General features: G+C 36.2%; 2 protein-coding genes across 2 annotated transcripts; one reads left to right on the forward strand and one right to left on the reverse strand.

Moving 5' to 3' along the window:
• Window positions 1-174: 174 nt before the first annotated feature.
• Window positions 175-8636, reverse strand: Alg7 (Alg7 dolichyl-phosphate N-acetylglucosaminephosphotransferase). The gene is made up of 7 exons (XM_019051207.2): window positions 8251-8636; window positions 7377-7491; window positions 6751-6964; window positions 6133-6364; window positions 5339-5527; window positions 4235-4463; window positions 175-2860 (listed from the first exon to the last, which is right to left on the reverse strand). Exons 1-7 carry the CDS (start codon window positions 8415-8417, stop codon window positions 2795-2797), a joined length of 1212 nt encoding a protein of 403 aa, XP_018906752.2. The 5' UTR covers window positions 8418-8636; the 3' UTR covers window positions 175-2794.
• A 125-nt stretch (window positions 8637-8761) lies between these two features.
• cass (apoptosis inhibitor cassowary) lies at window positions 8762-20042 on the forward strand. The gene is made up of 10 exons (XM_019051383.2): window positions 8762-8976; window positions 9797-9958; window positions 11286-11451; window positions 11988-12148; window positions 13642-13842; window positions 15155-15349; window positions 16138-16298; window positions 16646-16865; window positions 17944-18097; window positions 19250-20042. Exons 1-10 carry the CDS (start codon window positions 8902-8904, stop codon window positions 19384-19386), a joined length of 1632 nt encoding a protein of 543 aa, XP_018906928.2. The 5' UTR covers window positions 8762-8901; the 3' UTR covers window positions 19387-20042.
• The last annotated feature ends 2160 nt before the right edge of the window (window positions 20043-22202 follow it).

The following is a 22202-nucleotide window of genomic DNA, read 5'->3' on the forward strand; positions in this document are numbered from 1 at the left end:
GTTTTTAGGACCGATAAGTGAGTCCAGAAAGAAAGAGACTTCTCCACAAATATACATAGAGTGCAATGAGTTTTGGTTAATATTTTCAACTTTCAAACAACGTTTAGCTGATGGAAGAAAATGAAATTTCAGGAGAGGTGGAAATCAGTGAATAAAGAAGCAAAAGACTGCACATTTTTCATGACCATTCATTTAAATTTATTACAAAAATAAACAATAAAAATTCCAAAAAATGCCAAGCTGTGCAAAAATATTTTGTACTTAGTTATTTACAATGATTCGATTATGATCAGGGTTCGTGGCACCTTAAGAAATCCTCGAACATACTTGAAATTTTTTTTCAAATTTTCAAGTCCTCGAATATTGGTGAATGTTGAGAAATCAACAAATTATATAAAAAAAGTCCTTACATTTCATGAATCTGGTTATTTTTTTAGAACCAGTCGGAACATCTGCTGTTTCCCTCTGCCACAGAACATTCTAATATCCGCAATATCAATGGTGAAAGTGCGAAACCATGCATCTTTAACTGTGACATTGCAGACTTCCTGTCATACTTCATTTTTTCTTTGCCAAGTTACTTTGCTTCTAAGTTACTAAGTAATGTGATTTCTTTACAATTTCCCTGATTTTCCTTTCCTTTTAGCAGACAATCTGTAAAAATGTCAAGCTATTTAGCTGGCTTATTTCTCTTCGAAAGAGTAAAGAGAAGTAGACATTTTGAAACACTGCAATGGAAATATGTAGTTTTGCACTTCGGCTATTGATGTAATGTTATCCATCAGTTGCACATTTGCCTTTGTGTACATAAGTAACAGATAATAAATAATAGTACAAGAAGCTGAAACTCTCATAAGTAGGGCATTTCTGAATGCTTCTGAAAGTTTTTGTATGTTCTTGAAAATCTTTTAAAATTATTTTCGGAATTTTTAAAAAGTTCCTAGTTTTATCTTCAAAAAACTATCATAAACCCTGATGAAGGTAATTAATACCTTAAAAACAAGTACACCAGGGTGTCTTCGGTCAGAAAAAACCGAAAAATATTAGGAAAATCGATTATTTATCAGGAAATACAAAGGGTTGTCAAGCATTTCTCAACTATATGCAGTTTAGCACATACAAATGTAAAACATCTGATCTGATTCATAGAATATTGAGATACTCTTCTGCGCATTTTGTCTGCGGTGTTTAAAAAGCTCCGCTCCTATTTTATTTTTTTAAGGAGAGCAAATCAACATTATTCCTTGAAGTGTTCAGAATTTTCCTTCTACAGAGAAGAAGAATCACGGAGGTTTTTAAGCATTAACGTTGAGTCGTTTTCCACTGACAAAATAAAGTATGGCAGGAAGTCTGCAACATTGCTAGCTGGTAAACATGGTACAGAAGTTATACCATCGATATGTTGATATGTAAAATCAAACTAGTTTCAATTTATTCGAGTTACAAAATTGGAAATTTCATTTAAAATATCAGGTAAAATAAAAAATTATCAGGAAAATTCAAAATGAAATGATAGACACCCTGTATATCTTAGGCGCCAGATACACCTACTTGCTATATGCACTGATAGGAGCCAAAATTAGGATCTGATCCTATACTTTGCCGGCGAGTTACTAGTGGCAAGCTGCAACCTGACTGACTATGGATATTGCCATATCCGGCAGGGGGCCTACTCACCGCACTACCAGCAACCAGCGCTGACTAAACGCAGGTGTATCTGGTCCTTCAGGAGGACCTAAGGTAACAGGCCTGAAGGGGTATTGGATGTCCAAGAGGGCCCCTTTGATACAATTTTAAAACCAAGATTTACAGCTCCTAAGGTTCTTTTTCTGGATCAATGGACCCTAGAGTATAGGACTGTGTCTCTCTTCTCTCTTTTGAAATGACCCACCACTCGGCATAAAAAATTAACAATTATGTACAGAATTTTGGTTCTTTTGTTAACAGTTGTGGTCTGCACCAATATAGAATTAATTTTTTTCTCTCTGGCAGTAAAGAATAACAAAAACAAACATTTTAAAAGAAAACTCGACCTTACCTCGTAATTTGTTCTTATCACAAATTTACCACATCTGATTAGCAGATTACTGAAGTCTAGACCTTCTAGCAGGCTGTTTATTGTTAAATAAATTCTAACACAGTCTCATGTTTAAATGACAGATGGATCGATTTACCGCAAAACACGCCACTGATTGAGAGTTGGGTTATTACCGAACAGAACAATGCATCGATATAAATTAAGGTAACATTAACTCAATTGAGAATAAAATCGCTAAAATTTAAAAAACTACGAAATTAAGTGAGGAAAGTTTGAGCTTTCTTAAATTTTAGCGATTTTATTTTCAATTTAAATGTACTTTCCTGATTCTTTAGCCTTATTTTCATTATCATGTCAACTCTATTTTGGTAAATAATATAATTAACTCTTAAACTAGTTAAATATAATGAACGTGATTTTAAGTATTAATGTGGAGCACCAACTAGTTGATTTTACTAATGAAACAATCAATCATATCCTTTACTAAAACAGAGTTGATCCTCATTCATTACCATATTTTTTTTCAGGATTTAATTACCTGCGATCCTGAAGGCGTCATCTGTAATTAAATTAGAAGGAAAACAAACATTATTAGGAACCAGACATAGACATTGGCTGATAATTCATTCATTAAATTGATTTGAAGTGGGTAAATTAAGATACCAGTATACAATGCATTTGACTAAGGTATAACAACCTCTTTTGCCTGTGAGATCCACGCAGTTGTGCACTGTGAAATAATTAAGCTGATTTTTGTCATGCTCCGTAAAAAACTGAAGCCAAAGGGTATCGAATTGTGAAAGCAATGCAGCTGCAAAGAACCTGAAATTTAAAAATGTTTTCATGATTACAGTCAAACAGTAGGTAACAGAAAGGTAAAAGGAGCTAGACAAAAAATGATTCGGGGAACTTCTTTTTATTTTCCTAATGGTGAGGTTTCCTCTCATGAGTGTTTGGAGTCTGCATACAATACTGTGCTCAGTGCTGAGTAGGAAACTTAATTTTTATTTCTAAAATCAGGAATTTTGTGAGAAAATCTTGCTAACTCTCATGAATTTAAACATGGAAGGTCTTCCTGGCTTTTATTAAAGAGGTATAATTTATCCAATCCTTACTTTTAATGATAGCCAGCAAAAAAGGCAGAAGCCCTATTGTAAAATTGAGGCACTGAATGCGAAAAGGGCACTTCTCGATTGCAGTGTTTCAGAATCTCTGTTGCTAATTAATCCCTTGGAGAAGAATTTAATGGGTGATTTTGCCAGAATTCTTTCCATAGAAAGTTGTAGAATCATAAGGAATATTCAGTGAAATGTTTAATGAAATGGATGCATTCACTTTCCTTACAATGAATGAAATATTAGAGGAGACTCTGAAACACTGCAACCGAGAAGTGCCCTTTTCGCATCCAGTGCCTCAATTTTGACTTTATCAAGGGTATGGGATATAGATATAAGTAACCTGTGAGACAAGGCTAACATGGAGAGCCATCAATAATCAGCTGGATAGTTTGATCTCTTTCTCAAGTCTGAATTGGTATGAATTAAAGATTGGTTGCAAGAGCGAGTTAGAAGTGCTGATAGCCTATTGCAAATTCCACTCAATGAGAAGAAAGTTGAGAGATCACAATTACACTACTAAATTACCACTGATAAATTCCATTGATGTGCTGATTTTTGTCCCCTGTCAACACTATTTTCGATTCAAGAAAGATGTGCTTTCAACTCATTAGAATCTTGGACCTGTGCAGAAGAGGGATGAGAGAGAACATACCACTCTCACTAGGTTTTGGGTGCCTAAATTTGGTCTTGTAGAGCTATTAAGAGTTGAAAGTGTTGGTTCAAAGATGACTTTTGCTGACTGTTTTAACCTTTCGGTTGGAAAAAAAAGGAAATCATATGACTTATTTTCTGGTCAACCTTCATTTTATGGCTGATGAGCAAAATCACGTATTTTCGTTTGCAATGTTACAGACTTTCCGTCATACTTCATTTTTCCTTTGGAAAACTAGCAATGTAATTTCTTGAAAATTTCCTTGAGTTTTATCTCTCTTTTAGCAGAATATTCTGTACAAATTTTAAGCTACGAAGTTGACTGGCTTCTCTTTAAAAAAATAAAATAGGAGCGGAAACATCGCAATGGAGAAACGTAGTTTTCGACTCTAGCCATCCATATTATAAACAGTTCAGAAATACTTACTTGTATTAATAGGAGGATTTTAGTTAGACTAGCCTCACGGACAGGTCCAGAATAGATCAAAACCAAATTTAGAAGAGTTAGATTGTTGCACTCCATTATGTCTTTGCTCTCCCTTGAGTCTAGAAGTTTAACGATCTTTAGAATCTTGATGCAAAATTTTCCTAGGAGTGTCAATTCACTTTTTGCAAAAGCAACTTTGCTTGCCACTAGGAGTTTCTCCTCATTTAACCTGGGAACAAATAAATCACAATTTAAAACTAATATTCAGGTAATAATTGGGAAGATGTCGATGGCTTTATTCTTTTTTTTTACTATTTCAAACAGCCCACAAGGGATAATCCTGCACTTTAGTCCCGTCCCCCTCCGTCCCTAAAAACCAGTCCCAGGCAACCATCGTTTGAGACCATCAAAATCAGGTCGCCTGGCCGGGAATCGAACCCGGGATCTCCCGATCATACAGCTGGCGCTACAACCACTACACCATAGGAGGCCGACAAAAAAAGAAGGATTCTAAAATGAACATGATTAAAAAAAATATAAATTGGTCTCTTCATCTGGGTACTTTGAAAAACTTTCGCCAATATCTTAGCTCATTTAATTCCCTTCAATAAAAACATGAATTATTACTCAACATTCAGCCAATCGTCTCAACAGTGGCCCCTAAGTGACGAATCAATGCCTCAGTATGGGTAAAAGTAATCTAAGTAAAAACTAAGTTTTTTTACATAGAGCCTTCAGAAGGAAAACTACACATTCAGTGTCACACAGCAGTAGCAGGGTGCAGAAATCGTCATGTGGAGTGTGATGAAAAGGAGGCCCACGCAAAAATAACAGTTGTGGCTGGGTGGAAAAGTTACAATTCTTTTTCTGATGAACAGCTTGAAGGGTAACTTTACAAAATATAATTAGATACAGTTAATGATTTTTTGTTTTCAAGAAGAAAATCTGGATAATGCCTCCCTTTTTGCTGATTGCATTCCTCCGATAAAGTCATAACATATTTTGGCTTACTGACTACTAAAAAAAAAAAAAAAAAAAATTCCTGCTATTTATGGTGGCTTGATACTTTAGGATAAAAGAGAAAGTTGATGAAACATAACTTACGCTGGCATTCTATGCCTTGGGCAAGGCATAAAATGAAAAAGCTGTGGTACGGAATAGAGAAAATTGAAAATTTGGGGGATGAAAAATAACAATAACGTTTTACTAAAATGACCTAGAATTCCAACTACTGCTAAGGTCATTCCAGCAAAATAACAATATGTGTCACCCACGAATACTTCTGCCGGGCACCTGAAACAATAAAACAAAAAATTCAGTAAAGAAACACTTACTTGAGATCAAATTTGACAGTACCTAGGTAAATCAAATTGATGTTAAAAAATGCATTTGCAGGGTGTTTCCACTGTGCCTTGGACGAATGCAAATAATTTTGAGATTATTTTGTTCTGTTAGAAAAATTTTGAATCATGAAAATTTTTCACAGGACAATTAAACTGTTCCATTAAAAAAGCTACTGGAAATAAAAAAAGAGCAGCAAAAAAAGCATTGAATCCCTTACAGAAAGCAAATAAAGGTGATTGAATCCCTTATAGAAAGCAAATAAAGGTGACTTAACACTTTTTCCCAGACATTTTCGTCATTTTCCCTGAAATTTTTCAGATTTCCCTGATGTTTCTCTGTATTCCCTGACTGTGGCAAACCTGCATCTGGTAATTAAGATTTTCTCCTGATGTAGTCAATTCAGGAGTGCTGGGCCAACTCTTTCTTTAGCGGGAATCATTGAAAAATTTGATTAACTGGACATTTTGTAAATCTTTTTGAAGTAATTGAAAGAAGATGGAAGGGGATGCAATGGAAACAGAGAATAGAACAAAAAAAACTAATAAGCTGCTTACCAATTAAATTTTAAGAGCGCTAAAGTAACTGAAACAAAAGGTATCATGAAAAATAAGGAGAACTGATGAGGCTGCCAAAACTCTCCAAACATCTCAATGATATTGAAAAGACAAACCGACAGCGCAATGATGAGTGACTGTCCAGCCTCTAACCCATTAATTCCTGCTAGAATGTTAATTGCATTTGAGCAAAAAACAGCCAGCATACCCATGTACACATAGTAGAAAATTCCTGTAACACAGCAGCAATCAAAATTATTAGGAATGTTCAGATAAAATATATTTTGCAAAGTTATTTGGTCTTACAACTTCTGTGACTTTTCTCCTCAATGCGAAGAGAAATTCTGTGAAAACTTGAAAGAGTGATGGTGATTTGTCCTCCTTTAAAAAAATAAAATATGAGTCGAGATTTTAAAACACCACAAACAAAATACATGTTTTGGGGGTTTCATCGTCAAGATGTAAACAATTTCTGTAAAATTTCACAGGAGATTTTCTCAACAGATACCAGAATGAACTCTTTGCAGCAATACTGAAAAGTTGTAGTGGACTTTTGCATCTTGATGCCCTGATAAGAATAATTGGTTTTAATTAATATAAATGTATTTGCCTACTTACCTAAATTAACTGATAGTCCGAAGGTTGATCGCAAGAATTTTGGCAAGATAACTGTTGTGGAATTGAAATTTACATAGTAAACCATAAGTAATGGTAATGATGCAATTGAAGGTAGTAGCAATTTGTAACGCCATGGAATATCCAAAACATCGTCCGCAAAACCAAACATCAACATGCATGAAATGCACAACAGCCCTGCTACAGATTCTACAAACTGAAACAGTCAAACAAAAAGTTTCGAAAGTTTTCTCAATCAACTAGGGAAACTTCAATTCCTTACCAGATTGGAGGGAGACCTTATTCAAAATCTACTGAACATACACAGAAAAAAAAGTTGCTGGAGTAACATCCTGGATATTAAAAATCTACGAATGTTGTTATGGACACTTCAGTGTTATTAAATTGACATCCTGGCTACGGAGAATTAACAACCATAGGGTTCATATCAACATTCAAGAGTTGTCGTGCAGATTTTTATCATCCGTGATGTTACTTCAGCAACTTTTTTTTTCTGCGACGCTCTCATTTCACACTAAAGTAATGCAAAAGTGCAAAGCTTTTTTGCTTGCGATTTTTGAATATTTTATGGAATCTAAAAACATAAGGAAGATTGAAAAACATATTACCTCTTTCTGCGGACAGTTGTGATCCCGTAAAATTGACTGCCGAAAAGCAATTGCAGAGAATATAAAAAGTGTAACCAAGTATGTTAGCCCAACTATGAATCCAAACGCTTCAGGTCTGAAACAATGATCATAAATGAGTAATAATTGAAAATATTGAGAGGCAGTATTTATTAGTTCTGCAAGTATTGTTAGACTTGGCTTCTTGATGATATCCTTAAACCTTCATCACTAGATTTTGTAGATGTACAAAATGTTCAGGGAAAAATATATTTTCCTCTACGCACGATAGGCAAATGTGATTTCTTAAGGTCATAAGTGAAGAAAGAATACAGACAGTGATGGCAAGCTATCACATCCACATTTCTATGTTAAAGCAAGCAAACGCGAGTTGTATTAAGATCGACCCAAAGTTGGATCTTGTACCTAGAGTGAAAGACAGTGTCAGATATGTTCTCCTCAGCTATTGGATGAGAATGATCCTATGCTCCCGAGCTCTGAAAGCAATGCTGATGCGTAATATCTGCTCTCAGAATATACTTCATGAGAACGGATTTCCTTCACTTTAATTCCATATTTGAGCTGTCATATAGCAATGTTTGAACTATTTAATGATAAAACTACAAAATCGTGAATCTCTTAACTACATTCCAGATTACCTGCCGTGTTTTACTGTCGTGAACGATGAATGATCTTCATCAGGTATGGAACAAAGTTTAGAGTGATTTACATTTGTCGTTATTTTTCGAAAATTTCAAACAAGATTGCAAGAAAGTAATCTCTGGAAAAAATCTAGTCCAGGGAGGGGGATTTTGAAAACACAATCAAGATACATTTTCATAGATTCACTACAACATTGTTACTTGTGCATACTTACATTTTCGGTCCTTTGACTTTATGTAGATCAAAGCCAAATAAATTTTTTTGTATGAATCTGCGCTTGAACTTTGGAATCAAAGAAATCGTAAGCCAATAGGTAATAACAGAAAATATCAAATTAAGATGAATCAGGAGCCAGTTCTCTCCTGAAGGAGTGTTCCACATTTTCGTTGTGTGAATGAAAATGTGCACCTGTAAGCACTCAGAAGTGCCAGATATTACTTGAACTTAAAAAGTATTATCACTGAGAAACTTCAGACCACTGGACCTTCAATGAGAATCTTTAAAACGCCACGGATGCAATAAAATACTTCGTAATTCATTTCGGTTTGATAACGATTGACACATGGAAATTTGTTGTTGTCGCATTCACTGAAGTTTGTGATAAGCTCGACTCCGATTCACTGATAAGAGAGTTTTAGGTTAGTTCAGATTTCATAGCGTTCCGCCGATTTCAATATTGGATCCAGAAACACGAATCGGTCCAAATTCAAAGGAACGCTGGAAGTAAACGAAAACGGCTTGCTTCATGATTTTTGCGGTGTTTTTGGATGGTGTCTCTTTCAATTTCTTTACTTATTTTCCGACTTTACCAGTGGTTTTATGTTATTTTTAGCTCCTGTGACTAATATTATAAAAGTTAATAACAATGTCTACCGATAGCATCGAAAAGTTGTACAAGAACTTCGGCGTTCTCGCTGATGCCAAAGACAAAATAGGAGAGGTAAACCCTTTTGCCACTACTTACATGAACTTACATTTTTTGTTGTCTCATTTCTTGAGACTTAAGCAAGTACATCATTTTTACCTCAGCCTACGATGTCCATGACTGTGAGGTCAAGCCGATGACCGAAGTAAAGCTGTTGAAGTTTGGGTCTTCCTTGCAGGGGTGCAGGAAGTTCTTCGCCGTCACATTTTGGTGGCAGCCTTTGCATCGTTTGAGGTTGCCTTCACATTGCTGTCCTCATAAGACTTGCACACTTCACTGTTTTCTTCATCTAGAAGAGGCCGCCTCACTATTTCATTCATATGAAAGTGCGCGTTTATAACTCATTCTTTTCGCTCCAGAGTAGGGAAGTGTTATCAGGCGAAATTGAAGGATAATCTCAGGTTTTCGTCTTACCTCAAATTATCGACGTTCATCATGCTTGCATTGATGTTTAAGAATCGCATATCTTCTGCAATGTTGAGTTGAAAATTGTTTGCTGTTTCGTGTTCTTAATCCACTGCTGGAAGTTTGGGTACACGTTGCAATATTGAGGTGAATTAAGTAATGCGTAATTCTCAATGATTTACCAATACCACCGGAAAAATCACGTTTTTGCTGCGATCCTAAGGTATTTGATTAACGTGATGTTTCTCACTTTTTTACTAAGAAAATCACTGCTTTTCTCCTGCCTTAAATTACTGGCTTTTATGAATATTGCGATATTCATGTGAAAGATCTTGAGAACATTATGCTTTATCTGTCCTCTCTTTGTATCTATTATTTTGTGTTCACTTTGCGCAATTTATCATCATAACCTTTTACTGTTTCCTTACAGCATGAAGCTGAATACCTCGAGATTTTAACAGCTGTCAAAGGTACCTCCAATGAAAAACGTCTTGCCAGTCAGTTTATTGCCAGATTTTTCAAACACTTCCCCAACTTGGTAGATCAAGCTCTCGAAGCTCAGTTCGATCTATGTGAAGATGAAGATATTTCTGTAAGTTTATTTTATATTTTTTAAGTTGTTTCCTATTGATGCATGAAGGAAACATGGCGTATCACCTACTACCAAGCGAAACTATCAGCTGACGCAGCTGATCAGAAATAGCCGGAGTGAGTACGGGTATCGACTGTTTCCCACGCAGCACATTGTGCAGTGAATTGCAATGATTCAGTTAGGCTGACCCCAGAATTGCCTTTTGTTGCTTACTTCTTGTAGCTTAGCTACAACCCAAACAGCAACTTCTATGCACAATCAGGGTTGCCACAGTCAGGGACTACCGGGAAATCAGGGAAAATGACGAAAGTGCTTAGAGAAAAATCGTCAAGTCACATTAACTTGCTTTGTCTTGAATGGGTTGGACGTTTTGACAATTTGCCGAAAACTATTTTATGCTCTTATGAGGAATTTCATTTTCTAAATTCTGTGGCAACCATTTCAATATTAACCGAGTTACAAAAGCCAGGTGAAAAAGGAAAAAATGAGCTCAGGAAGTCGTGTTTGGACAGATCTTATAACTTTAAGCTAATCTACGAGAATCAATCATCAAAACAAAATTCTGTGGCCAGCACAACAGACCCATTGGGTATGTAGTAAAATTATCGCCATTGCATCAGAGAGTTGTGTATGTTGCCTACCTTCTTATGGAAGAGACACCTCATATTTAAATTTTTTGCAACAAAATTTAAATAAGTTGCAATTAGGTCTAGCTGTCGAGGTTCGGATCACACATCTGAAACTTCCGTTCTTACATCTGAAGTTTTTCGGATATGACAACCGAAGTACTTCAGATGTAAGAACTGAAGTTTCAGATGTGTGATCCGAACCTCGACAGCTAGACCTAAAAAGTTCAGATGCTCAATCTGAAAACTTCAGAGATCCATATGACCTAAACTTTGGGTCCCATGCGCGAAGTTTTTTTCTCCGTGTGGAACTTAAATTATGGTAAAATCCAAAAGTGCTGTTTTTAGCTAATGTGGCACAATAATGGTAAGCCTCCTAAAAGGATCAGCAGTCCATTGTCATTTTGAGTTCAAGTCTCCACACATTAGCATTCATCGTCACCCTCATTTTCTTAACGTTCACACCAAATTAATTATGCACTTCTCTAGTGCTACAGAAGATCAGCTATCCTCAGTTTAGCATTGAAGGCAAGTAGAAGAATCAAAATGGCAGATTTTTTGTAGCACTATAAAAGTGCGGAGACCTATTTGGCATGGACTTTAGTAACGATGATGACCCTCCTTGCACTATATGGGCAAGATAAACTGAAATCAATTTTATATTTCTCCTGAGACACTTATATTCACAAAATATTTTTCAGATTCGCAAGCAAGCGATCAAGGATCTGCCTAGCCTTTGCAAGGACAACAAAGAACAAGTTCCCAAAATAGCAGATATTTTAGCACAACTCCTCCAGGCAGAAGATCCAACTGAGCGTAGTGTTGTCCAATCATCATTTATGACACTATTCAAAGTAGATGCCAAGAGTAAGTGAACTTCTCCATAATTTATATGTGACAGGGTCTGTGAGAAGGGACCTTATCTTCTAATAGCAAATCATCCAGGAGAACCGAATTTAGGGGAAAAGGAGTAAATTTGCAATTTTGAGCTTTCAAGGGGAACTACTTTCTAGCAGCCTTGGGAACAAGCTATGCGTGGTTTTAGTTCAATTTTCTCAAGTTACAAAGGGTGCTAACTGCTCCTTTTCCATGTGCATGTCGGAATTCGTTGCCTAAGTATCACTCGAAACTTCAGAATTTTTGTCTTGGAACTCGAAGATTTCATATTTCTTAATTTTTTAGGTTTTAGGGTCCAAATTGCATCAAAATTTCTAGATTTTTTTTCTTAATGCAGTGGCACCAATAACTCAAATTTGAATTTTTGAAAGATAAGGCCCCTTTTCTCAGATGGCATCATATACTATGTCTGAGATTTTTATCCTTGTTTACCCTTTTGTATCTCTGGCATTCACTTTCACAACACAGGAAAGATATATTTAATTTTCTGATTTTTTGGCTTGTAGGTGCAGTGACAGGGCTATTCAATCAGATTTTAACTGGAGATGACACAGTACGTGAACAGTGTATCAAATTCTTATATTCTAAAGCTAAAACTCTCGGAGCAGATTTCATCCCAAAAGAAATTGAAGATGAACTAATTGCTCTTTGTAAAAAAGTGTTGCAGGTATGCTTAATTTGATTTATTTTGAATAAGAATACATTTTATTATGAATTGTCTTTTCATATCTTCTTAATTTTTAGAGAATAATGAACAGATTTCAGGAGCTTTAACATTTGCAATCTCATATTGTGTTTGAAATTTTGCACTCCCATCTTGCATATTGTTAAGTACTGATTATCCTCTTGTTGTATTATATCTGAATCCTATAAATTTTGACAATAATCAAATAGCGGTTAGAATCTGATCAAGTTAGGAATCGGTTCCAACTTCTTGAAGAGCAGGAAAAGAACGAAAAGGTAATCAATGGCTAAGAAACCTAAAGCCATGTAGCTTTCAATGTATCACCCGCATTCATCAAAATTCTGTTTCTCACAGCTCTCTGCTGGTAGAAATTACTCTTTTATCTTAAAAAAACACCTTCTAACATTGTTTTTTCAAAATGGTAACTACTACTTCCTCTCCAAATTTTTGGTCCATTCATTAGGAGCTCAGAGAGTTGATCGATACACTTAGTTTCAACCTGTAAGCCTGTCCTCCAGTGAGTTTTTTTGCAAAAGAGAACCAGTGAGAAAACTCATTCAGATGCGAAAACTGCTGATGAGAAATATTTTCTTCTCCTCTGATGAGCACTCAGACCAAGGATTAATATTTCAGCTTAACAGAAACAGTGAACTGCTAGAAATTAAGCATGACAAATTATGTTTTATTATCTATATTTTACATAGAATACAATGGATGCATTAAATGGTTTTTATCCACGTCAATCCACATTTCCTGCCCATAAATAAATCATAGTTCATTAGAGTCAAATGGAGTACTACACCTATTTTGGTATATTTTGCTACTGAAGAATTTTCCCATGTAATCTTCTTTTTAAACCAAGCTGTTGTTATTTGTTTCATGTATAGGTTCATGTCGATTCCAAATTTGGCCCATGTTAGTAATTTATTTGCGAGCGGGGAGTTTGAATTTAATGTAATTTATAAACGTTTATTTCTCACTTATGTGCTACTATCAGAAGTTTTTGATGCGTTCAATGTGCTTTGAATGAAATTATAATGAGAAAACCAGTGATGTAGTGCTTAATTTCAAAATTATTGGGTTTTCGGCTACTCCTAAGGAAAAATAAAATACTGTGCTTTTTCTCTTTGTCTCTTGTATACATCCTGCCATTGTTTTCTCTATCTTTGTATGTTCTTTTCCCCTTTGAAAGCTATTATCATGGCCGAAACGTTTGCTTATTTTTCACCATGTTAAGGTAATTTTTTAAATATGAACATCCTCTTGCACACTGTTTCTTATTAAAGCATGGCCTGAGTTCTTATATTATTGAAGAGAAAATTGGCTAAAAGCTCAGTATTTGTGCTTAATTTCTTCTATCTGCATTTTTATTTACTTTTTTAATTTGTCTTAAGGTCAATCTTAAACTAATCCTTACGGACATGTTTTTCTCTCAAGGTTTTTTTTCTTAAAGACATGTTTATTCTCATTCTCAGGATTGCACTGCAGATGAATTCGTAATGCTCATGGAATTGCTCGGTGGAACAAAATTGGGGAAGACTGTGTCTGGACACAAAGAAATCATTGACATTATCAGTGAGCAAGCTGAAATAGGGGATGAGAACTTCAATCCTCAAGATGAGGAGCAAGTCGACAAATTAGTTCATAGCATCAGACACGCTCTCCCGTATTTCTCGGTAACTCTCTTCTTTTAATTTTCTCATTCTATCACTCAGTTTTCATGAGCGCATCTCTCGCATATAAGTTTTTGTTTCATTTTGGTTTGTTTGTTTCCTTTAATTTTGTTGCTATGAAACCCTCCAGGGGTGCAGAAAATGCTTGATCACGCGTCCGCCCGGGCATGTGAAAATGTGGGAAGGTCTTTACAAATGTGGAAGGAGGGACAATTTTTAAGGGTCAAAAGTCGAAAATCAAAGGATAGAAGAGGAAAAGGTTCTCTTTTTAAATTGGTAGGAAATATTGTTGAAAACCGATGAGGCAAGCGGTGAAAGCCGGTGAAGGGGGGGGGGGGGCATTTCCGTAAAATGAGGAAGCCCGGAAGATTCTGCACCTCTGAAACTCTCCTTTCAAAACACTAAGCAAAAGAAGTCCTTTTAAAAATTATAGAAAATAATTTTCTGTTTGTAGGCTAAGTTACGTTTTTATGGCTTACAAGACAAAAAGACTCCCTTTTGTTTCAGGGGCACAGTAAGTTCCAAGCATTTCTCCCCAATTTTACTCAACATCCACCGTTCTTCAGTGAATACTTCCCTCTGAAAACTAAGAAAAGATAGAACCTCCTGGCCAAAAGATAGGACTTTTCTCTGGCTGAAATGCTGAAATATTTTACATGGGGTCCCCCTTTTTGGTTCCCTTTATATGGGTGTTCCGACGCATATTTTCCATCTTGTGACCGGCAGACGACGTGGCTGGTCGCATGGACGGATAGTTTCTGCGCCACTGCTCTGTCTGTCTTTGATTTTGCAGAAATTCAGGATATTACCGGATTTTCAGGAACCACTGAGTCTGTATTTACCAACAAACCCTGTGGAAAGTCTCATCTTAAATTTTTGAAAATTTGTGAAACAATTCCAAATGGCTCCTCTTAATACTAAACATTTGTGCGTGTGTTAACTGATTACTCGCAGTGGTGAGGTGACTTGGAGCGCTTTGGTATTACATGGTACGATTGAAAGGGCAACGGTTTGAATCCTAATCTGATGATTCACTAATCCTCTGAATCTTTAAGAAATCGGAAAGGAACAGTTTCCTTGTTAGTCCTCCTTTTATGCCAGCGCTTGAGCATAAATTCAGCCTTTCAACTCCATACCAATCTTTGAATCAAATGTATCTCTACAATATTTAGATTTTCTATTTTAAAATTTTGACTGCAGATACCTACCTATTTTTCTGAAATATGTCACATTGTTTTTATTTGCTCTTATTTTTAGTTATATTGTAAATTTTATGTTCAGATCTTTCATAAACTCTTGTTTTTTATTTCCTCAGTCTCAGCTGAATTCCAGCAGATTTGTTGAGTACATGTGCAACCATGTTCTTCCGCAATTGGACAAAATTTCTCCCAGCAAAGAGGGGCCTGACTCAAAGCTGGAACTGTTGAAATTATTTGCAGAGCTTTGTACTCATTCACCAACCCTTCCGAATATTGAAACAAACCTGGAAAAGGTTTTTGCTGCATTGACTGTGAGTTTCATTTTTTCTGTCTGAATTCCTATTTCTTGCCCTCTTAATATTTTTGAGTTCCTTTTTCAAGGGAATATTTCCAATGTTTAACCCTTTGAGGCCTACGCACGAGTTAACTCGTGTAGCGCATACCGCACGCCCGGGCCTACGCACGAGTTATCTCGTGTTGCGACCGCCGGCCAGAGATTCCCCTCTAGCTCACTCTGTAATCGGTGTATCAAGTCATGTAGCATATGCATTCTGTCGGGAAGGATGTGATCTACAACTGTAGACTACTGCCGATAGAGTGCGGTGCCATCCGGAGAAACCGCATCAAGGTAACCTCTCAGTTGCCGTGCTTGATTTGCCGTGATGTAAACAATCCGATTTTCGTTTTTCTACCGGCGTTTTTGTTCGATGTTAGTGAAGTAAAAGTGTTTGATTAAAAGATTTAATGAGATTGTTTGTCATAAAATGGATAAACGACGGCTAAGTGTGCAATCTATTGCCGAAATAATTACCCAGATTGAGTCAATGAAAACATCTAAATTTGCGCGCTGCCGGGAAAAAAACCTAGGCCGGGGTCACGGGCGGCTGCGCGAAAACCTAGGGCTCAAAGGGTTAAAACTCAACTTTGAATTAATTTAGAGGTAAACTACTAGCAAGCAAAAGAAGATGATTTTCTTTTTTTCAAAGAATGGTTGGCAATCTTTTCATCTGAATTGTATTGATTATTGGAAAAAGGAATTTTTGGCTTACTTCATGTTATGTTTCTTGTTTTAAATTGTTCAATCCTCTTTTGTTCACAGAACTTTATGCCATTACCTCCTGTTGAAGAAGAAACAATATCAGAACCCAAGATTGAATTCTCTCATGTTGAATGTCTAATATATGCTTTTCACAGACTGAGCCGGCAGTCACAAGATTTTCTGACAAAAGATGCGGAGAGAATGAGAAACTTTAAAATAAGGTTTGTACAATAAGTCTTGGTAAACATGCAAACAGCAGGTTAGAAGAGTTAACATGCAAACCATTTATAAATTACAATGGAACGAAGCGCAGTAATGCGTAACTACTCCGATAATTACATCAAATTTTGATGTATCAATCAATTTTCAATGTATTAATCAATCTTCTATTTATCGAAACTATCAGGTATTATTTTTTCCATAACATCTGATGCTGTCAGGTTTCATCTAAGTTAGGTATGCTTTCAAGCGTCTCTTCACAGAAAAGTTAGACTTACTTAAGACTTACAAGACTACCTTAAACTTCTACCAACGAAATTAATCCGTCTTTGTACATTTCAAATTTCAGGCTGCAGTATCTGGCACGAGGAACGCAAGGATATCTGAAAAAACTGAAAGAGTCTGTGGAAGGTAAATCCTCCGAAGATTTGAAGTCAGAGGAATGCAAAATTAAAGTCCTAGCATTGAAAACTACGAATAATATAAATACCATCATTAAAGACTTGTTCCATGTACCACCGAGTTTCAAAACAAACGTCAACCTCTCATGGAGACCCACTGTTTCCACCGTAAGTTGCTTTGTCCTTTATTTTTGAAGTTTTTATCAGGAATATAATAGACCACTGATGAAATACATTCATCATTAATCCTGAAAAATGGACGATTGTTACTTGTATCTTAAGTGTTCTTCTGCTTGCACTGGTAAAATGAGCACATTAATTGGAGTTCTGTGGAACAAGGACGAATTCACAATAAAGTAATTTTGAGAAAATTGTTTTTAAAAGTTAAGAAGTGTTTAGCTTTGGTTCTGAGCAATGATTTTTCCCACAAACTTGCGCTTGTTTGACTGAGCAACCCTTGATAATGTTTCTGCCAAAAGTCAATTTATTTAAATTTTTTGGAATTCAGAGAGCAAGAAAAGTTATTTTGCTCGAAAGAAGGACCATGCTTGTCACTAAATTAGCCTCCTAGGCACTAAATAGAAGTAGATAAAACAAAGGGGTAAGGGAAAAAGAAAATCAGGAAACCACAATTTAAAAAAGAAAATCAATGGTCGAAAAGTGAAACCACATATCTCAGTTTTCATTATTGGAGACCCTTGTCATACCTACTTTATTTTTTCTTTGGAAAACTAGTAAATGTAATTTCTTGAAAACTTCCTTGATTTTTCTTCTCTGTCAGCAGAATATGCTGAATAAATTTCAAGCTATAAAGCTAGCTCATTTCTATTCGTAAAAATGAAATAAGATTGGAAATTTTGAAACGTTGCAACAAAGCTAAGTGGTTTTACACTTCGGCTTTCAAAGTAGTCTTCAAGTATTTAAGCTCCATCTCAAATTCATATTATAACAACTAATGTGTTTTTTATTTATGGATCAATTTGGAAACTTTGTATCTCAGTCTACAGTGCTGTAGTGTTTCTGTCATGCTTTATTTCTTAGTTGAAAATTTAATGAATTTAATTTTTTTCTCCAGTTAGAAAAAATATTCCGTGAAAATTCTAAGCAGTCAAGTTGGCCCACTCTCCTTCAAAAAAATAAAACCAGAGCAGAAATTTTGAAACCCTCGAGACATGCGGTTTCTGAGTTTACCATATGATTTGTGTGTTAGTATGTTTAACAGTCAGTAAAATTATTGAATTTTCAGACAAAAAGTAGTGCTGCCACAACCAATGGAACTGCTGTCAAGAGGCACAAACCTATTACCTTTGACAGCTCCCCATCAGCCAAACTAGCAAAAACAGACGCTAAAGTTTACACTCCTCCCAGTGGCAAATTCAGCAATACTGTTTCTAGTTACTGTGAGTATTTCATTTGTTTATTTTTCATCTGGGTTTACAATGCATTCTCTTTCTTCCAGGTATCGGAGGGAAAAATTTGCATTGCAGGCATGCATTTGCTCAATTTCTAAAATTTCTTTGAAGAAAAATATTGGAATTAAGGGAATTAGGGACCTAAAAAGAATGATCAGAACGTAACTGAAAATTCAAGATAAGTTGCGTATAATGTCCTCTAACACTGTTTGTATGTAAAGAGAAGTTGCCTGATTGCGAGAAACTCAGCTTTTGGAACTTTTTCCGCTGCTGCTGCAAGAACAAAGTTATTTGCTGCTTATTGCTGTGAGAGTGGCAAAGATTTTATTCGAATTAAATCACCTACGGCAGTGAAGCATAGCAGTTGAAGAAGCGGACCCAAGAAATACTCAAGGTGACCCAGATAGATTTCTGGCGAAGATCGACTGGAATCTCGAGGAGAGAACGTGTCCGAGAGATAATGGGCGTTGAGGGGACGATTGTGCAATATATTATGATCAAGCAATTGGTATGGTATGGGCATGTGCAGAGAATGGCTGATACCAGGTTGCCGAAGAAGGTGTTGGAGTGGGTCCCCCCAGGTAGGCGGCGGAGAGAGCATCCAGCCAAACGGTGGGTAGAGAGCATCCATGAAGAGATGGAGAGATGCCAGCTTCCGGAGGATCTCTACCATGACAGATTCCTGTGCTGAGTAGGCGTCGCAGAGCGCCGTAAAAGCGGCTTATACATACATACAAATCAGTGGAAAAGTGGTTTGATGGCAACATCATTTAGGGTGTCTTGATCAAAATTAGATGCAGCATGGTGCCATCTTTAGCCGAAAGAAAACCCTTCCATCAAAAATTTTTACTTCAAACTCTTTGAAATCGCCAGGTTAGGTCCGTATAGGTACTGATCTGCATTGACAAGGGGTCCAACAGCCTTGCAAAAGTGTATTATATTTTCATTAGCTTCCTGGCCTTTGGGCCCGTCCTAGCTTCATAGAATTTATGGGAAACATACGACAGGTCCCATAGGTCTGGTGTAGTGCAAATATGATAAGTACGTCAAAGCTTGATGAGCATTACATTGTTGTATCTTGTTATATCAAGATTTACTGTTATTATAAATCTGGTTAGCATAAATGTTTTGCTTTTGCAGCACCCGCACAATCGAATTTCAGATCTGGAAGGAGACCACGTGGAAGAGCACCAGTTCGAAGAGGAAGTAGCTCAGGTAACAGCTTCCGATTAAGGCCTAGTAGAGGAAGACTTCCCTCAAAGAACTGGCGGTACTAATAGAAGCATGGCTCAAAAGGTAATTCTGCTGTTGGAGTGTTTTTTATTGTAAGACTCATGTTTGATGTTAGAGACGCAAAAGCAGCGTAAAAGTGAAGAAAAATAGTTATGAACAAATTTTCGGAAGGAAGCCAGTATATAGCAGTACACAAATATTTCTCCTTTTTCTGTTCTTACCTTTCTATTTACAGTTTAATCTTAGTTTGTCATCTTATTCATACAGGACTTTATTTTCATTTTCTGCAGCACTTCTACTTGTAAATTTCATTCTATTTGGTAAGCAAAATTCTCTTGAATAAGTCCCTAATTTATTTTCTCAGCCATTTTTACTCTCAATTGAATTTTTGATAAATTCAAGCTAATTTTCAAAAATGAATTACTTTTCATTTCTATATTTTTGTTTTGTTTTGTGTCTTCAAGTCATTACTTAAAATGTTCTGTGTATTTATATTTTTTCATTGAAGACGATTCTCTATGTGCTATGCATGTACATGTCGTAAAAACAATTTGTCATCACTGATAAATATTCACCCTCGTAAGAGTTTCAAAAGTGGAAAAAATCAAGATTTTATATTGCTTTTGACTATAAAGCATGATAAATTTGCACTTATGTTTTTCATTTTAAATTTAGTAAATATGTTTAGTTTTTTTCTAAACTTACTGGGTCAATTTATTTTTTCCCTTTATCCATTATTGCAGCCAATTAGAGTAAACCTGTAACTTTTATTTACCAATTTCATTTTTGAATATGAAAAATTCGACTTAATTTGTCAGGAATTTTCATCCCCTTCTCATTTCAGCCTAATCTAATGTCTTGCTACTATTATCATTTTCTTTGCCTGGATCAGGGTTATCGACTTTTGTTTTGAAAAATATAAAAATAGCAGGGAAAAAATCTGTAAAACCAATTTGGCAATTTGCTGTAGCTTTAAAATATTGGAACTAGAGAGGCACAAGTCTCTGATTTAGAGAAAGTGCTGGAAGAGCAGTTTCAGGTTTATTGGCCTTCCTTAGTCCTAGATATGCCTTTCAAAATCATATTTGGAAGCCTTTATGCTCACATATATTATGTATCAATACAATAATACTCAAATGGGTGTATATTGTAATCCAATGAATATGTGAGTAAGTTACATTAAACCAATAAGTAATCAGAGCAAACTTGATTAGAAAATAATCTAATGTTAGCCAGAGAAGAAAGGAAGAAAGAGGAAAAAAGCAGACCTGCAATTTTATGACTTTGAATGATAAATATAATCCTTTCTGACAAGAAAAGCATTAATAGGTGTAGTACAATATGATACGTCACGCCGCCCCTGAAACCATCTACCTAAATATGTTCCGCTCGAGGAGTTAAAAAATTCCGAAAAATCGACTAATTGAAGTCGATTTTCTTGATTATGTTTACCTGCTCAAAATCGGGAAAAATCAAGGAATGAAATTCTTGAAAAATCCTGCGATGGACGCAGTAGGTATGCCACAATACTCGTTGACACAATAAAATATTAATTTAAAAAAAAAAATCATAGATTAAATTAGGAAGTTTCTTATTGAATTCTTATATAATTGGACGTATTTCTATCAAATAGAACTACTTGCAGGTGAGAAATATGGGGTGTGCTCATTAGTCCTCTGGCCGTAATAGTGAATGAGAATAATAAAGCGCCAGTGACGTCAACGGAGATGGCACCGCCGTCGTCCCGCCTCCGCTTCGTTTTTAACTCATGAGCCCTGTCTACAACGCTCTCGTGCCATGTCCGCGGCTCATGAATCCCGCATTCAATTGGCACATAATTCTGTGTGCTGAATTTAGAATCCCTCTTTTTCAATTCTTCAAAAGGAATCACGTCCACTCAGGGCCGGTTAAGGGGGTGGCCAATTGTGCAATTTTTTTTAAATGTAGGCATAAAAAAAATCGGATTTAGAAATACAAATTACAAACGAGAAAAGGCGACAAATTCTCTCATTTCCTGAGAGTGTAGAAAGTTATAATTTTGTCGTCTTTCAGTGATACAAAAGATAGCACCTATAATTAGTCGAGTTAAGAGAGAAACCAATCACGCAATTTGGCCTGGAACTTAGAGAGAAAAATGACTAGGACTTGCGATGAAAATGGGAAGCCCCCGGCGCGGCAGTCGGCATGTAATAGGTAACACATATTATAGCGCCTAAAAGACTGCACGAATACTTCAAGCATTGCATCAAACACAGTGCGGTCACTGCGGTCAGCGTGAAACGGATAGCGCCTACAAGAATGCATGAATACTTCACACATTGCGCCAAATACAGTGCGGTCAGCGGGAAACGCATAGCGCCTACAAGACTGTCGGAATACTTCACGCATTGCGCCAAACACGGTGCGGTCTGCGCGGCGGCGGAAGTTAAAATAATTAAACCATATTTATGTTTGTTCTGTCATAATTTTTTTCGTTCATTTCTTATGAATGGAAGGCCTTGTCCACACAGAGACAGGTTTACGAAACTTAACTTTTGCGCAAAGGTCCGTGAACTTTTGTCAGTAGTACTGACAGGGCCAGGCATTTGAAATTTCATTTTACATCTCGCCGTGGAGGGAAGGTTGGAGCAAAGCAGGCCTGCGCTTTTTTGCAAGGCTGCAATTTTTCTGTCCGTCCGTGCCCTTTTATCTTGCACGTCACCGACGACTTGAGATTTATCTTAGTTACCCGGACGAAGAATCGTAACTCCATTCGAAGGTTGCAAAATTAACGCCAAAAATTTAATTTTTTTAAAAAATGTACCTACGAAATTTTTGATCCAAAATCGGTCTGATTTTTGCATGAGATCAGAGATTAAAT

The sequence above is a fragment of the Bemisia tabaci genome, chromosome 4 (genome assembly GCF_918797505.1).
Source record: "Bemisia tabaci chromosome 4, PGI_BMITA_v3".
Classification (NCBI taxonomy): Eukaryota; Metazoa; Arthropoda; class Insecta; order Hemiptera; family Aleyrodidae; genus Bemisia; species Bemisia tabaci.

What these genes read in the sequence shown, in the direction of transcription:
- Alg7 (XM_019051207.2), bottom strand. Translation starts at nt 8,417, where the DNA reads ATGTGGAACACTCCTTCAGGAGAGAACTGGCTCCTGATTCATCTTAAT. An exon ending in ACAACTGTCCGCAGAAAGAG is followed by an intron (nt 6,965 to 7,376) that starts GTAATATGTTTT and finishes TGACTGTTTCAG; the next exon opens with TTTGTAGAATCTGTAGCAGG. An exon ending in CCAAGGCATAGAATGCCAGC is followed by an intron (nt 4,464 to 5,338) that starts GTAAGTTATGTT and finishes ATTTGTTCCCAG; the next exon opens with GTTAAATGAGGAGAAACTCC.
- cass (XM_019051383.2), top strand. Translation starts at nt 8,902, where the DNA reads ATGTCTACCGATAGCATCGAAAAGTTGTACAAGAACTTCGGCGTTCTC. An exon ending in ATGAGAAACTTTAAAATAAG is followed by an intron (nt 16,299 to 16,645) that starts GTTTGTACAATA and finishes TTCAAATTTCAG; the next exon opens with GCTGCAGTATCTGGCACGAG. An exon ending in GGAGACCCACTGTTTCCACC is followed by an intron (nt 16,866 to 17,943) that starts GTAAGTTGCTTT and finishes TTGAATTTTCAG; the next exon opens with ACAAAAAGTAGTGCTGCCAC.